Source organism: Dermochelys coriacea, chromosome 8 (assembly GCF_009764565.3).
Source record: "Dermochelys coriacea isolate rDerCor1 chromosome 8, rDerCor1.pri.v4, whole genome shotgun sequence".
Taxonomy (NCBI): Eukaryota; Metazoa; Chordata; order Testudines; family Dermochelyidae; genus Dermochelys; species Dermochelys coriacea.
This window is the reverse complement of record NC_050075.1, coordinates 14,811,572-14,829,516: the sequence shown is the minus strand read 5'-3', so window position 1 is coordinate 14,829,516 and position 17,945 is coordinate 14,811,572. Positions and strand designations below refer to the sequence as shown.

The 17,945-nt window shown below is 43.9% G+C and overlaps 1 protein-coding gene across 5 annotated transcripts in view; it reads left to right on the top strand.

Moving 5' to 3' along the window:
• Nucleotides 1–845: 845 nt before the first annotated feature.
• Nucleotides 846–17,945, top strand: part of ACSL6 (acyl-CoA synthetase long chain family member 6) — a 125,320-nt gene continuing 108,220 nt past the window's right edge. The window contains exons 1-3 of one of the 5 annotated variants that reach the window (XM_043520591.1): nucleotides 8,040–8,140; nucleotides 13,914–14,044; nucleotides 16,095–16,217. In XM_043520591.1, coding sequence (XP_043376526.1) covers nucleotides 16,193–16,217 — 25 coding nt within the window. In that variant the 5' untranslated portion in view covers nucleotides 8,040–8,140; nucleotides 13,914–14,044; nucleotides 16,095–16,192. Of the gene's footprint in view, nucleotides 1,081–8,039; nucleotides 8,141–13,913; nucleotides 14,045–16,094; nucleotides 16,218–17,945 lie in introns of those variants that run through there. The other 4 variants (XM_043520595.1, XM_043520596.1, XM_038414022.2 and 1 more) reach the window with 4 other exon arrangements.

The following is a 17,945-nucleotide window of genomic DNA, read 5'->3' as shown; positions in this document are numbered from 1 at the left end:
AGCCTGCAATAGGATTTTGGGTTTCACCAGAGACTTCCCTTCTCCCACCCCAGCTCCTCCTCCACCAGTGAAGATTTGTGAATGTGGCAAAGGAATTTAGATTTCAAAGTAAAGTCCTGACCCTATTACATAAGACCTCTTTTACGCTGACTCGCAGACTGGAATTGGAATTTTTGTTCCTGAATTAAGTGATGAGAGATGCAATAGGGATGTTAAATGCACATTCTGAGTGTGTAGGGTGAAGCATAAAAGAATCTAGGCACTTTCAGTGCATGTATAGCAAGGAATTATCAAACAGTGTACTTCAAAGGAGACAAATATAACGACTATTTTAATACTTGCCAAGTAACCTACAGTAATTCCACCCATCAGCCTGGGCCATGTTCTAGTACCAACTAAATCAATGGCAAAACTTCCAGTGACTTCCAGGGGCAAAGATTTGGCTCATTAATTTTTTTAAAAAAAACTTATAAACAAAAAAGCAGTACTGAGCAATTATTAAAAAAAAAATAAATCTTATGCTGGCCCTCTCTCCCACCAGCGGCATCTGCTCCAAACCATGCTATAAAATTCCAATTTGGATGTCCCTAAGCTTAAGGGGGAGGAAGAAAAGTTTACATACACATTTCATGCAGCAACAGAGGGCTAAATCCTGTCTTTTGAATGGATTTGAAATTTGATGTGAATAATTTGCACAGCTCTAGTCTACATAGAATGTTTTCTCTCACGATTCTCTGTGCTATAGTGTTCTCTGCATTGTTGGGTTCTCTTATCTCTTTGGGGGATTTCTATACTAATTAAGGGTTCTGTCTTCCAGGGTTCTCTTACCTACAACAGTGAAGATCATCTTTGACTCATCTTGTACTGTATCCTATAATATTAGATGAAAAATGAGATGATGAACCAGAATGTGGCTGCTTGACTGCCACAAGCAGAGGAACTACCTTCTTGAAGCACAATATATAAAAGTTCATTTTCATTCCCCTGCACCATGAACTAATATATTTGGGAAGGAGGAAATATTACATGAAGCAACTGTTTTCTCTTGAACCCCTGTCCTTGGTACTGGAGGACACAATGGTGAGTACAATTCAGTCTTGGTTTGGTCTGCTGTATACTTACCCATCCAGTAAATCTCACCTACATACGCTACCCCTATATAGTATTTCAGATATGGCCAGAAGAAGGAGCAAGGGCAGTGGTGAGAAATGGAAGAATGAAGTAGGCTATTAGAAGGAATCTTCCCTCCTACAGGGGGATTATCCCATTAGACCTCTCTTTTTGGTTTAAAAAACACCACGTCTACTAATTCTCTGCCATCCTACCCTTGACACTCAAGAAGTCAAGCAAGAAATTACAAACATTGCTACTTTTCTGTCCAGTGAATAATGGAAGGGTGGTTTAGTGATTGCATCCCAAGACCAAAGACCAGGAGATCTAGGTCCTTTTCATAACTCTGCCATTGGGCTCCTGAGGGATCTTGAACAGGTTACTTAATCTCAGGTTTCCCCATCTGTATCTGAGGAAAATATTATTTACCTACCTTACTGTAATTTTGGAAGGCTTTATTTTTTATTGTTTGTGAAGCACATTGAAATCATCAGACAGAAAGTGCCATGGTAGTACAAAGTATTTATCACTGAGCAGGTGTGTTTCTAGTGGGTCCCACAAGGATTAGTTCTTGGCCTTATGCTATTTCATGTTTTAACAATGTCCTGGAAGGAAACACCAAATCATCACTGATAAATTTTGCAGATGACGCAAAGATTGAGGAAGTGGTAAATAATGAAGAGGACAGATCACTGGTACAGAGTTATTTGGTTCTCTTGGTAAGATGGGCACAAGCAAACAATGTGCCTTTTAATATGCCCAGATGTAAAGTTATATATCTAGGACTAAAAATGTATTCCATACTTACAGGAAAAAGATTTGGGGGTCATGGTGGATAATCAGCTGAAAACATGAGTTCCCAATGTGATGCCATGGCTGAAAGGACTAATGCTCTTCTTGGATGTATGAACGGGAATTCTGAGTAGGAGTAGAGAGATTATATTAGCTCTGTATTTAGCACACAGCTGCTACTCTGAATTCTGGAATACTGTGTCCAGTTCTGATGTCCACAATTCAAGAAGGATATTTGATAAATTGGAGAGGGTTCAGAGAAAAGCTACAAGAATGATTAAGGATTGGAAAACCCTGCCTTATAGCAATGTACTCAAGGACCTCAATCTGTTTAGCTTCACTAGATATGGTTTAGGGATGATTTGATCAGTTTGTATACCTATATGGGGAACAAAAATTTGCTAATGGGCTCTTAAGTCCAGCAGGCAAACATATAACAAGATCCAGTGACTGGAAATTGAAGTTAAACAAATTCAGACTGAAAGTAAGGCACACATTTTTAACAGTGAGGTTAATTAACCATGGGAAAAATTTACCAAGGATAGTGATGTATTCTCTATCATTACACATTTTTAAATCAAAATTGGATGTTTTTCTACATGATATTCTCTAGTTCAAACAGACGTTATTTTGGGGAAGTTCTATGACCTATGTTATGCAGGGTCTCAGATTAGATTATCAGAGTCTTTTCTGGCCTTAGAATCTGTGAATCATCACAGCCAGTATAAGAAAAGAATTTTAAATGTATAGTTTAGCTGATCTGAGAGTGGAAGAGAACTGAGGTGCCCAATAGAAGGTAAATTATAGCTCCCCATTTTCTGCATCATAGAGGCCGACTGAATATGCATTAATTTTAATCAACTGTAGTTCTCCAAATCTCACTTTAATAAAGTTCTCAAAATGTTACAGAAAAACCTTTTCTCGGGTATATTTCAGCAAGTTTCCCATAAACTTACCACAGACAAGTTTAGAAAGTATAAAACAGCAAATTGTGCCTAAAGCTGCAGTTCCTCTTTCTCCATAATCTGCATCATACTAGCAAAATTGAGGTTCTACCCACATACAAATGCTGCATGATCATAACTCTGTGCGAGTCTTAGCAATTAAGTAGCCCTCTGTTAAACTGAGGTTTCCATAATAGTTAAACCCATTTTAATCATTGTTCACTTGGATAAGGACTGTTTTTTCTCCGGACTCGATGGCTTATCAAAATCAACCCATGTTTTAAATGTTGCATATCGGATGACTTCCCTGGACTTCTGATTCAAAATGTTGGGAGTGATTTAAGTTATGCTATGTAGTCTGCTAACTGCATACTAGAATAAGCAGTGATGGGAACTGTAGTTTGGGCTCAGCAGTTTGCCTCCAAAAGATGGGATATCATGTAGGACTCAGGTTAATTTAGTAATGGGTAGGTTTTTCAAAAGTGCCTAATGGAGCTAAGCACCCAGCTCCTATCAAGGAGATTATTTGGTGTTAGACTAAGCGATAACATGGAATGCTATTTAATGTATTTTGTGCTTCATGTTTGGTCTGGCAGTGCTGGTAGTTTAACATAAAGGAATATTCTGTGTAATATTGCCAGTCACCTATAAGACTCAACTGATGACATGTCACCTAGTATTAGAAGTTAGGGGTTAGAGTTTACATCAACTGCACAGAAAAGTGATAGGGGAGATCGCTAGAAAGTTGGGTGAAAGAGGAGATTGGTGCTGACACAGTCTGCCCTAATTGGCATTTGGTTATTGATCAGACTAGAGGAGAACTGAGGGAAGGAGTAGCATATTGAAGACAATGCCTGTCCCCCATGTGCACAGTTTAGCAGTTCGCCGCTTAGATTCCCCCTGGTCTTCTAGTGGCGTGCAGGGGAGAGGCTAGCAAAGTAGCTCCTTAGGAGACTGAGAGGGGAGAATCCCATAGAGACAGGCCACACGCAGCAGGCAGAGAGCAGGGCTGAACACCAAGCTGGTGAGGTTTTTTCTCTTTACAGTCAACAGGGTGGAAAGTTAGTTTTTCAGGAGACAACATGAAAATCATGTGGTCTGTTACTCATTTCAGTGGCTAGTTTAAACGGGGGAGGTGCAGAGTCCACTCATTTAGACTGATAGGAGGTTGGAGCAGTTTAGATATCCTGGTGATGAGCACAATTTGAAAATAGCTGTAGTTTTCCAGGTAGTTATATTTGATACTAGCAGGTAGGTTGCATTTGTTCCAGAGATGAGTGACGGATCTGACAGACTCAGAGATGTGAAGGATTTTAATCTTTTTGTAATGAAACGGAAGGTGAGGTGGTGAGATCTCGATGGGTGTGAAAGTGAGAGACAGCATTGACTTTGAAATGTAGGGAAGTGCTGAGTCACTTTGTGTTGAGCCATGACCTGTCATAGAAAATATTTTCCAACCCCTGGTCAAGGTGATAAAGCCTTTACAGAGATAACTAGGGAGAGGTAGTGCCATTTAATGGAAATATATCACATTCAACAAAAATTTGTTTAGAAAAAAAAATTGAAGAGTTTTGATTTTCCCATTCAGAACATCGGTTTCATTTTTTAATTTTAGAGAATAAAATATAAAAAAAATTATAAGTCAAAATTGGAACAAAACATTTTGATCTTATCAAAGGAAATGTTTCAATCTACCCCAAACAAAGTTTTTAACAGAATTTCTGTTTACAGGAAATTACTAAATTATTTTTTTCATTTTGGAATGAAAGGCATTTCAAAGTTGAGAAACTCCCCCCCAGAATGAAAAATCTGGTTTCCTCACGGCTCTACTCCAGATCTCCTGGTGGCTGAGATGCTTCCCCAGCAGCCTGGCTACCTGCTCCCTGCACTGAGTCTGGAAAGCAGGGAGCAGTTTGCATGCTAGCACTGTGGAGTAACTGTGCTGATGGGTCAAACCAGCTTGACCTGAGCACCCCATCCTCCAGTTCTGAAAAACCAATAAAAATGCTGTACTATCACAATTTTAGAAGTGCAAGAATTCATAAATTCATAGATTCATAGATACTAAGGTCAGAAGGGCTCATTCTGATCATCTAGTCCGACCTCCTGCACAGCGCAGGCCACAGAATCTCACCCACCCACTCCTATGAAAAGCCTCACCCATGTCTGAGCTATTGAAGTCCTTAAATCATGGTTCAAAGACTTCAAGGAGCAGAGAAGCCTCCCTCAAGTCAACCATGCCCCATGCTACAGAGGAAGGCGAAAAACCTCCAGGGCCTCTCCAATCTGCCCTGGAGGAAAATTCCTTCCCGACCCCAAATATGGCAATCAGCTAAACCCTGAGCATATGGGCAAGATTCACCAGCCAGATACCCAGGAAAGAATTTTCTATAGTAACTCAGATCCCATCCATCTAATATCCCATCTCAGGGGATTTGGCCTATTTACCCTGAATATTTAAAGATCAATTACTTACCAAAATCCCATTATCCCATCATGCCATCTCCTCCATAAACTTATCGAGTAGAATCTTAAAACCAGATAGATCTTTTGCCCCCACTGCTTCCCTTGGAAGGTTATTCCAAAACTTCACTCCTCTGATGGTTAAAAACCTTCGTCTGATTTCAAGTCTAAACTTCCTGGTGGCCAGTTTATACCCATTTGTTCTTGTGTCCACATTGGTGCTGAGCTGAAATAATTCCTCTCCCTCTCCTATATTTATCCCTCTGATATATTTATAGAGAGCAATCATATCTCCCCTCAACCTTCTTTTAGTTAGGCTAAACAAGTCAAGCTCCTTAAGTCTCCTTTCATAAGACAAGTTTTCCATTCCTCGGATCATCCTAGTACCCCTTCTCTGTACCTGCTCCAGTTTGAATTCATCCTTTTTAAACATGGGAGACCAGAACTGCACACAGTATTCTAGGTGAGGTCTCACCAGTGCCTTGTATAATGGTACTAAAACCTCCTTATCCCTACTGGAAATGCCTCTCCTGATGCATCCCAAAACCGCATTAGCTTTTTTCACAGCCATATCACATTGGCAGCTCATAGTCATCCTATGATCAACCAATACTCCAAGGTCCTTCTCCTCTTCTGTTACTTCTTATTGATGCATCCCCAACTTATAACTAAAATTCTTGTTATTAATCCCTAAATGCATAACCTTACACTTCTCACTATTAAATTTCATCCTATTACTATTACTCCAGTTTACAAGGTAATCCAGATCCTCCTGTATAATATCCCGATCCTTCTCCGAATTGGCAATACCTCCCAGCTTTGTATCATCTGCAAACTTTATTAGCACACTCGCACTTTTTGTGCCAAGGTCAGTAATAAAAAGATTAAATAAGATTGGTCCCAAAACCAAAATTACCTAAGGAGAATCCATTTCTCTTGCTGGAAAGCTCCCACCACTCTCATTCCTTCCACCTTAATGGGCCTTTCTCTACATTGGGAATTCTGCACCGGTTACAGCTGGCATAGCTGCATTGGTGCTAGTCCCTAATGTAGATAGGCAAAGCTGTAAAAGACATGATGTGCACCAGCGCAGTTTACCCTGGTTTCCAGGAGGGATAAACTGCACTGTGTGATGGGGCAAAGCTAGACGGCTATAGAAAAGTAGTGGGCGATAGATATATTAGCTCTAGGCTAAACAAATCCCTGGTACCAGGATAAGTGAAATGGCAGCTGCTCCAGGTCAATTAAGACACCTGGGGCCAATTAAGAACTTTCCAGAAGGCAGGGAGAAGGCTAGGTTGATTGGGACACCTGAAGCCAATCAGGGGCTGGCTGAAACTAGTTAAAAGCCTCCCAGTCAGTCAGGTGGCTGTGGATGTCAGGAGCTGTGGGAAGAAGTTGCGCGATTAGAGAGGCTGAGTGGTACACACCATATCAGGCACAAGGAAGGAGGCCCTGAGATAAGGGTGAAGTGGAGCTCGAGGAAGTGAGGGCTGCTATGGGGGAAGTAGCCCAGGGAATTGTACATGTCATGTTTCTAAAAGGTCAGCTACCATAGCTGATACTATTAGGGTCCCTGGGCTGGAGCCCGGAGTAGTAGATGGGCCTGGGCACTCCACCCCCACCTTTGCCCCCTGATTAACCACTGAGACTGGGAGACAACAGAGACTGTGCAAGAAAGGATAACTTCTCCTCACCTCCCTTGCTGGCTTACGATCAAAATGGCTCAGTAGACTGTGACCCTTGTCTCTAGAGAGAGAAGGGTTACATGTAGGGTCACGGTGAGCCTCTGAGGCTAGCAAAATCCGCCAGAAAACGTGGGACCCACAGAGGCAAGGGCAGAGCTTTGTCACAACTGGTATAAATCACAGCTTATCGCAGTTTAGCCTGTCTGCTATACAGGTTTGCCCTAATGTATCTCCATCAAATGTTGAAATCCCCAGTCTAACCAAGACATTTTATTTTGTTGTCACTGCTACCAACTCCCACATTTGGACTGGCAAAGGAACAGCACATGTGATTTCACCACTGGCCAGCCCTAGAAGGGTCTATGCCTCTGCTCTTTCTGCAAAGCCCTTTTCATACCCAGCAGCTGAGAGATTAATTTTCTGAGACCAGCACGTTCAGGAAAGGATGGAATAACTTGGATCCCCAATATGCTTTGTCCAAATGTGCGCCACACACCATGAAGATCAACTTGGCTCTCTGTTGTCTTGCATAGTCCTTTGCCGTATATGAAGACCTGAACATTTCCAGAGGCGCTGAGCGCCTACAGCTCCCATTGACTCCAGGTGGAGTTTAAGTGCTCAGCATCTCTGACAATTGGGGTCTCTAGGAGCATTCTGGTTCACTGCTGTTGCAGGGCACCATATTTGGGCAATTTCTTTGGACAAGGGTTAAGATATCAGAAACCACCAAATAAAGTTTCTCCCCTTCCATCCCCTCTTTCCCCTCCCACTCCCCCTTGCTGCCTGGACTGCTAGATTTCCAGGAGAGGGGGAGGAATTGCTCATGTGCACATCAGTGAGCCCTACTCAAGTAGGATGTATTGCCCCCTTTAAGAAGAAGCTAGAGGTCCCAGAGGAAGGGGGATTGCTAAAAATATTGTCCTGTGCTGGGGGAGTAATTGACAAGCATGCTGTGCCTTGGAGCAAGCGGAGTGGTTGAGTCCCTGCTGCTGCCACTGCCTCAGTCACTGCAGTGAATGTGCTGCAGTCCTCCGCCCCCCCCCCCCCCACTCAGTTTCTTCAGGCTGCCCATGTTGCAGCCAGATCCAGCAGGCATGCTCACCTTCTTCCTAGTGTCTGGTGGCTCCATCTGGCTGTTTACGGGTAAGTGCTTCTCTCACCATTCCTCCTTGATGTTGCCTTTTCAATCCCTTTCTTGGCATTTATTACTATTCCCTCCCCCCTTTCTGTATTATTTTTCATCGTCTCCTTTCTATTATAATCAGAATTAGGCTGCATGAATGTTATGTCAGCAGAGGGGATGCTGCTCCGCTCCAGCAAGAGAGAAATGACAACTCAGGACCTTTACAAATTAGGCCCTTTATGAAATGACCTCTGTGCATTTGTCTTTACTCTGTTTCAGCTACTCAGCACATTCATATCTTCTCTCTACCCTTCCCCCTCTCACAGCAGTACAGTAAGATTATTTCTGATACCTTTAGAGAAAAAAGAGGCAGAGAGAAACGTGCAGTTAAAAGCTGAGATGGTTTAATCCATAGATGAATATTTAATATAATGCTGCATACACATAATCTGAAAACTGCAGTGAAATATTAATGCAGCTTGATAAAGTAATTATAGCTGTGTGCTCAATTGAAAAGATTACATAATTCCTCTCCTCTGATCTCGCTGACTTACTCAACTAGATCCATCCTATATAATTTTGTTCAGATAGGGCTTTTTTCTCCTTATTATGTGTGTGTGTGTAATGCGGGTGTCACATATCTATATAGGTATATATCTAGAGAGAATATATGCCATATTGCTTTGTTTGAACAAGCAATGACTTAGAGTGTCAGATCAGGCCAGAAGAATTACTGCATTCGTGTGATAGGTGTTCTTCTCTTTGGTATTTAAAGGCTCAGTTTTAAATGGTTGTAATCTGCTGCATAGCTTCAATATTGAGTACTCCAAATGTGAGGGGTGGGAGGGGGAGGGAAAGAAGACGTTTCTAAGGAAAGGTAACTTCTTATATTTTTGCTTTATTTTTCTGACTAATAATATACTTTTCTCTAGACAAATACAGTCATCCATTAGGAAGAAATGCAAAGAGGGAATGTTTTAAAATGTAGCCTCTCTCTGCAGCGTTGGGTCAGATGTTCGAGCAAAAGGCACCAGAAACAGCATAGCTTGCAGTCGTGATTAGTGCTCATATTTACTCTGCTTCTGTGGTTTCATTTAGGAAAGGGAATATTTTAATGCTGAAACAAGTGAGTGCCTAATATCACTAGCCAAAATTTTGCTCTCATATATATGCTGGCTACTTCCATTTAAATTAGTGAGCTTGTGTTTGCTTATATCAGGGCCCTTAACCTGTTCCCATTGAAGTCAATGAAAAAACTGGCCCAGTGCTGAATCTAGCCCAGTGGAAATTGCATTTGCGTATCTGAAGGCAGAATTTGGCACAGTGACTTCAGGTAAATATATAAGGCCATACTAGGGCTGCACTTGTTTCATAGGCCCAAAGACTGTCCTGAGTTACACTTCTGAATTCACTGGTGTAGAACAGAATTTGGCCTGTGCAGTGAAAGCACATGCTATGCAAGCATCTCCACTCTGTTCTCCGCATCATCTCATGTATTGATCAGAAACTGGGGGTTGGGCATTTATTTTGCTCAGTGCAGGCTCGTGTCCAAATGCATTTCACTTGTGAGTTGTTCAATTTGAGCCCGTGTCCGTAGAGGCAAAAGGCTGCTGCCTGAACTCGCTATGCCTTGTAATCCCCGTCCTATTTTACTTTACCATGTGGAGGTTGACTTTTATCCAACATTTTGACCTCAAATGAATACATTGCCTTTGAAAGGATGAGGCAGATTTGTTTCCCCTTCGCTGATACCGCTATGGAGAAGAAGCAGAAGTGGAAATTCATAGTAATCACTAGTAAGCTCATTTGTTGAAAATGTATGTTGGAAAATAGGTATAAATGTCTGAACTGCATCGACTATAGTGGCTTAGCACTGGGGCAGCTGCACCATTGCTTGCTGTTCTGTAATTCATATATTCATTTTTCTAGCATGGATCCACCCTCTAAAACACCACTTTCAGAAAAAGGCAGGATTAGCAGTTGTGCTGATTTACGTAAAAGGCTGCCTATTACCATCCATATCAGCCCAAAGCAAATGCTCAAATTTATTTCACTTAGGACTTCCAATCCGATAAGAATTGTCACCACTTGGTTAGGAGTAATCTGCTGAGCTACATAGGCTTTTTAATCTATAATGTTAAACTTCTAAGAACAATTGTACAAATGAAGCAAAATTGAAGCTATTTAAAATACTGGAGAAAGTGATCCAAGAAAAAAAAAAGCAATGTATAACAAATGGTTCCCTATAATTAGTACAAGCTTTCCATTGTCTTAATGGCTATTCTAGCCATAGTATTCCCACTGTAAGAGAAGTATTGTAAATAGATACTTGACAATTTCCCATATTACTCCAAAATAAAATATGTGCTCATCTGAAGAGGTTTTCACTTTAATAACAGGGACAGTGGTTAGGGCTATCCTGTCAACATCTTATTCCCACATTCAGCTATAGTGGGGCTTCTGTTCATTGTTGTACACAAGGTGTATGATTCTGAAAAACCTATGCCCCCTCCCACTTTAAGTGGTCTCTGTTTATCCATGTTATTCCTGCAGATGTTTCCATGTTTCAGACATGGTCTCAGTTAATAACTCAGCAGCTAAGAACATTCAGTTACCTTCCCTTTAGCATATACTGCTATAACTCCCCCCTTAAAGTATGATGTCTCACACGCCTTTCTATAATAGCCCATCAAGAAAGAGGTGTGCACATAAAATCAAACTAACAGGAAGAAACACCTGTGCTGCTTGTGACCACATGGGGATCTGGTATCCAATGCTTATGTGTTGAGCAATGGCTACTTCAGGGCCTGATCTTGCAAGCCTTTACTCATGTGCGTAGTCCTTCCTGGCCTCGTTGGAGTCCATTTTATATGTTCACAGTAATAGCTATATTCAGTTTCTTTCATGCTCACCATATTCTGACGTTTGCTGGATGCTAAAACTTCATGCTAGTTCCCACTCGGGGGCGATCCATCCATTCCACCATAGAATGGTGGAAGCCCAGAAACCTTTTTGTAGTCAGCCATGTTTACCCAACCAGCCCTTGTCTATTTCGCCACACAGCAGCAACACAGAGTACAGGTCTGGGCCCTTACCCTACCCTATAAACTGACCGTTTGGACCCCACACCTGGGCAGGTGTCCCTGCTGGTGGATTACGTGACAAGATCTTAATACAGGGGGCTCTCTACCAACGAGATTAACAAAAGCTGCTATGCCTTTCCAGTGCCAACAAGATCTTCCCGAGCTTCTCCCAGGCATAACTATCGACTCCTGAGAGTCCTCTCCCATAGGCAGGGCAGCATCTCTGATTTGCTTTTGTGTTTAAAAGCTCGTTTAAGGTGGAGAACTCTGAGTTCAAGTGTATTTTTCCCTAAGAAAAGAAAAATTAAGTCAGAATGAATTTAATAAAAAAAGACGATCACAGTTAAGTGAATAATAGTAACTGGGTGTATGTGTGCGGGGAGCATAAAGATGACAAGGTCTATATTGTGCGTTTGTCAGCCCCTTGTGCTGATGACATTTACAGTTAGGCAACAAGAAAGTGTTCAGTGCTGTACAGGACAAAATTAAGGGCAGTACCTGACTCGGGGAGTTCACTGTCAGAAAGACAGATGCCTAAATCCAGACATTCTGACAGACTCTGAGGAAATGCTGACTCTTCCATAACATCAAAATCTTAAGTCATATTTGGGTAGTGAAAGCCTTTGCTTAATGTGGGTTAGTGTCCAGGGGCGTGTGGTGGCATTGGGTCATTCCATGCCAGTGGACAGCCTAGAAGAAGTCACAAAGAAGAGAGTGGGAGAAGGAAACCAAAGGGATTGCAAGCCTGGCATCAAGGATAGAGAGAAGGGGAGCAAGGGGCCCATAAGAATTAAGATTGGTTTTGTAGACCCAGCTGGGTTATGTAGGGCCTTGAAAGCGAGGATAAAGAATTGACATGGTCAAGATGCTAATTTTATCATTTGTGTTTTGAATGGTACTGTGAGATTTGTGGAGACCAGGTAGGAAGAAAATAAATCAATGAGAATGGACAAGTGTTTTGGTTGGGGGGGGAGGGGCCACCCTGCCAGAATACGTTGGGGGTGATGGTCATTCATTCACCATAAATGGGCCACAACTTCTGCTAAAAAATGGTAGCACATGTACTCCCTCCACACCAGCCCAGCTTTGCGAGCCATTGCAGAATTGGGATAAGTCAATGTCCCTACCTCCTTTGAAGAATTTAGCATTGTAGTATTATATTCTTTGCTCCTTGGGAGTCACTGAGCACAAGGACTGGGATTATGGCTAGCCCATGTGCAGGGGCACAAGGTAGAGGGAATTCTTCCTGAGGCTTGTCCCTCTCTCCCAAGGCCAGCCACAAGATGTCCTAAAATATTTTTCAGTTCTTATCTGCAAAGGTGTCAGAAGGTTAATGCTGCAATTAAGTGCCATAGCACAGTTTGAAAATCTCCCTGCTTACCAGAATAGAGTAGCTTGTGGGGTTGAGCCATAATGACTCCTTAAACCATAGTCCCCGATTAAGAAATATTTTCTTTGGGATTGAAGCTTGGTGGCCACCTGACGTTGTTCAGACTAAGTGATGAAATGATACCTTGAATGATCACTTCTGTCGACAATTTTTTTTAACTTATCCTGCTTTTTAGAGAAAACTCTTGTCATTTGAAGTGGGGTTGGTTCCTCAACCGTCTGCCTAGTTGGCTGCTGTGGAGCTTGGGCCCTCAGTCTCCTGGGATTAGATTCACAAAGGGACTTCGGCATTGCCATTGTCAGCATTACAACACCTAACTCTAGGCACCTAGCATATCACTGGGATTCACAAAGCCTGAGCTAGGGGAAGTTGAGGGGAGATAGGCCTGAAGAATGGGATTCACAAAAGTCAGCTCCCCACCTAAAATAGCCAGTGGTAGATGCCCAGAAGAGGGGAGTGTCCTAAGTCCCGCCTCATCGCCTCTGTGAAGGAATTTGACTGGAGTTTGGAGGGTGGTGCCTGCCTCTGTTTGGAATTCTCAGCTGTGAAATCCGCTCCTGGAGTTAGGCATCTAAGGTATTTCTTGCAACAATCCAATAGGGTGGGGGCACTCCCTTATCACTTTTTGCCTCATTGCTAGGGTACTCACCTGGCTTGTGGGAGACCCTCCGTTCAAGTTCCCCCCTCTGCTGGATGATAGGGGATATGAACAGATCTCTGCCATTTCACAGGTGAGTGTCCAAACTACAGAGCTGATGGAGGAACAACTTCAACAGGCGAGATTGAGGGAGCCCTGCATCACAATATCCCTTAGCCCTGTTCAAATCTCTTCTCCCTCTCAGGCAGAGCAGGCACTTGAACTGGGGATCCCCCACATCCCAGGTGATTGCTCTAACCATTTGGCTAAAAGTTGCAAGGGAGGTCATCACCCTCCCCTGCATAGGTATTTTGTGTGGAGATAGGCATACTCCAAGCTTCCCTACTGGATCAGGCCCTGCTGGTGAGTTAGGCAAAGGAACTCCTATCTTCCCCTGGTCTGTGAATCACACTGTGGTTTAGGCATCCGGACAGCTCGAGTGAGGCAGCCCAGAGGCTAACATTTAGGCACATAGGAAACTCTCACTGCAAAAACTTAGGTGCCAAGTGAGGTTAGGCACCTACAGCATTCGGTAGCAGTTGAGCGGGGGTTTTGTGAATACCAGTGGTGTCTAAATCAGAGATATAGTCTATTGAAGTGGCAGTTAGGTGCCTAAACTATTTGTGAATCTACCCCTTGGATCCTCAACAGCCTGCAGGGTGATTGGTGATTTCTACACACAGGATAGTGTATCTGCTTCTGGTCTGAGAGGGGAAGAATTGCTCATGCGTGAGATTCCACCCCAAGACAAGGAAGAACAAGAATCCTGAGACATAGGGTGGATGCTTTCAGAGACACCGGCACTGGAAAAGAGGTATAGTTTGACCCATAACTGTGATACCACCTTTTTTGCTGGCACTCTTCACTTTGGAACAAGCCTCACACGAGCCATCTCCTGCACACTGAACTAATAACTAGCTCTACTCTCAGCAAATATCTCCCATCCCATCCACCGTGCATGAAACTTCCTGCAGTTTCTGGAGCCAGGTGGAGAACGGTAATTCTGTCTGGCAGAGGATTCTGATATTTCACAATTTGGTGGTGGTCTGATTCAGCATAAACAGCCCCCGCCCCATCCCCCTTCCCCCCTCCCAATTTCAAAATTCTGCATGAAAGGGAATGGAGCCTTATTCTGGGACACGATGCTTTCCCTGGCTCCAGGCAAGCCTGCGTGGTGGGATAGTGAGGAGCTGGAGTCTGTAAGCCTGGGCCACTGAGGAGCCATGAGCCCGGGAATCAGGGCTTCCTGGACTTCCAGGCTCTTGGTTCCCTATCATCCTACAAAACAGATTCCTGCTGGAAATATGGAGCCACACTTGCTCACCTGTTTTGGGATTGTCCCAAGATACAATCCTTTTGGCTTGAAATAGGCAGCAGGATTAAAATGATAATGGATACCTCCTTAAAAATAGATCCCAAAACGCAGTTCTGGGAAGAAATCGCATCATTTGGGAAACTTTCCAACTCACGGAAAGCTTGGTCCTCTAGAGCAGAGCTTGTAGCCAAACACTCATATTGCTTAGATGACATAGGAGATAGAAGCTGGGCTCAGCTTGGCTGACCTAGAGGACAAGTGAGAGAGGATGGGTGAGGTAATATGTTTGTGGGACCAACTTCTGTGGGTGAGAGAGACAAGTTTTCGAGCTAACTCAGAGCTCTTCTCAGGTCTTGAAAATGTACTCAGAGAACAAGTAACATTTCCCAGAAGAGAGACCTCAAACAAATTTGAAAAGATTTGGTGTAACTTTTTAGAAACCTTTGATTAACTCCGTCCCACTCCTTTACTTCTTTGTTCTCTTTGTTCTTTTTGCTGTTCTCTCCTTCTTTGGGGGGAGGTGCGAATGTTTAAAAAAACTTAAGATTATGATTTAGAGGAATACAAAACAAAACCCTTACTGCTATTTGCCTGTACTCCAATATTCTCTCCTATCAGGTGTGGGGCTTATGCCACTCGTCCTTTCTTGGCACTGCAGGGCACACACAGTAATACAATCAGGGCCGGATTAACCTTTTGGAGGCAAAGGAACGCCAAACATATTTGTGGGCCCACGTGGTGTATTGGAGCATGGCATGGGGGAGGTTGGTCCCCGGAGCGAGGGGCCGGCCATAGGGCATGGTACGGTGGGGGCAGCTCCACTTCACCCAGGCCAGTGTGAGGGCAATGTTTACAAACTGGCAATTGCCAGACACACACTGGCCCACCCGGCTCTGTGCTGCCAGCATGCCCCTTCCCCTCAGGGGTGGGCCCATGCCACGCCACACAGCCTCCCCGTCCAACACCCCCGACTCCCTATGCCAGTGCCCCCGAGACCTGCTATGCCCAGTGCCCCTCCAGACCTCCCACCACAAATGCACAGTGCCTGCACACCACCACCCCTGATCAGTGCGCCCCTCATCCCCCCACAACTCCCCAACACCCCACACAAAACAATTCACTCCCTAACACCCCAACACACACAGATCTCCACTTGTACCTAGTGCCCTTCCCCACAGCCCCACCACCACAGCTACACAGCACTCCATACAGGCCCCCACTTGCCCTGCACCCCCACAGCAGACCCCCTCACTGCCTAATATCTCCAAACATACAAAATTCCCCCCACTGCCCAGCACTGCCCCCACCCTCTCACACTGTTTTATACCCTCCTTGGACATATTCAGGATTTGCTCCTGTATGATCAAATCCCGCATTCCTCCAAAGGTACAGCCCATCCTTTGAGCCATTTATCAAACAGATCTGTCATCTGGTTTACATAAGCCACATTACTTAGTCTGGGTCCTCTCTTAAGGGCTCTAAATTGTACTCTTAAGCTTCAGGTGCAACTTGAAATTGTTTTAAAACCAAATTATTGAATTTATTGTAGTCAGAAGCCTCCTCAATAGGCATTTTATTGAATACGTCCAGAGCTCTTCCAGTCAATTTTGCGATCAACGTGGTCATCTAGTGATCTTCAGGAATTTGATGGAGAGTGCACAGTCTCTCAAAGGTGAGAAAATATTCAGCAATATCACTGGATTCATCATACTGTGGACATAGTCGCTTCCATTTGTGGATTGTTGGGGAAGGATTGTTAGGGTTATTTGATATATTCTGCTGAACCTTTGCCTTCTCCATCTCCAGTGCATGTTTCCTCTCTTTTTCCTTTGCCTCCATTTCTCTCCTGTGGGCAGCCTCCCTTTTTTTTTTTTGGCTGCCATTTCTTTTTCTTTTGCGTCCATTTCCATCTGTCTGAGTTCTACCTGTCTTTCATGTACCTTTTGTTTTTCCTCAGCTTCAAATCTGGCTAATTTCAGCTTCTGTTGAACAGTACAGTCTGTTATCCTAACCTCTCTGTTTTTAACTAACTTTACACCCAAGAGTTAGAAAGAAAACAAAACAAACAATAAAAACTGCCTTGTAAAATTTTGCTATGCTGTAACCTGATACCTCTTTCTCTGATAGCTGTTCTGAGCCTACAGAAAAATCCTTTTGTTATGCCTGCTGCTCTGTCCCCCAGGCAGAGAGACAGAATCTACAGCTGCAATCACCTTTTACAAAACCTTTTAAAATCCTGCTGTGCTTCTGGTTCAAAATAATCTCTGATTCAAAATGATCCCACCGCTCTGCCTCCATGTCAAGGTTCCTTCCCTACTCTGAACTCTAGGGTACAGATGGGGGAACCTGTATGGAAGACCTCCTAAACTTATTGTTACCAGCATAGGTTAAAAACTTCCCCAAGGTGCAAACTTTGCCTTGTCCTTGAACGGTATGCTGCCACCACCAGGCGTTTAAACAAAGAACAGGGAAAGAGACCACTTGGAGGCATCTTCCCCGAAAATATCCCACCAAGCCCTTCACCCCCTTTCCGGAGGAAGGCTTGATAAGAATCCTCACCAATTTGTACAGTATCTTGTCCCCTCATTGGACATTTTGGGTTAGGTGCCAATGAGGTTATCTTAGCTTCTTAATCCTTTACAGGTGAAAGGGTTTTGCCTCTGGCCAGGAGGGATTTTATGTCATGGTGTACAGAAAGGCTGTTACCCTTCCCTTTATATTTATGACAAGGGGGCAGGACAGCTGAAGCTTGGGAGAAGAGAGCGGCCCCATCTCCTGGGGCCCCAACCAGCCCTACCCAACTGGTGCTGCTGCCTGTGGCAAAGGAGGAGTTTCCTTGCAGGGACTGGTGTGGGGAGGGACAGCCACCAACTTACCCAGCCCACCACTTGCGCGGAGGGACAGGGAGAGGTGTGTCCTGCCCCCAAGAAGCCCGAAGCAGACGTTCAAGTCACTGGCCCAGAGCAGTAGTTGCTGAGGGCTCCTCTCCACCCTGGCACTGACAGGCAGCCAGCTGGCCACCAGTCAAGAGGAGCAACCAGGAGCCGGTGAGTGGAGCCAGGGGGCAGAGAGAAGCCCTGCAGAGAAGAGTGAGTGGTGGGGGCGGAGAGGGGAGGGAGAAGAGCCAGTGACTCAGGGTGCAGCGCAAGTGGAGTGGGCTTGGCTGGGGCCCCTTTTGAGTGTGGGCCCGGTGCCATGGCATCACTATAAACCTGCTACTGATGACAATTGTACTTGTATTACTTCAGGTAGCAAAGATAATTGTAGAATGGATACCGGATAGGGGCAGAGGTCTTGGGTAAAGTTGCTCCATTTTTTATATAGTCATCATTCACAGTAAAACCACAATTCAGACGTTGATGTGTGAGCAAGCAATTTACAACATCTTCACGAGAAATGG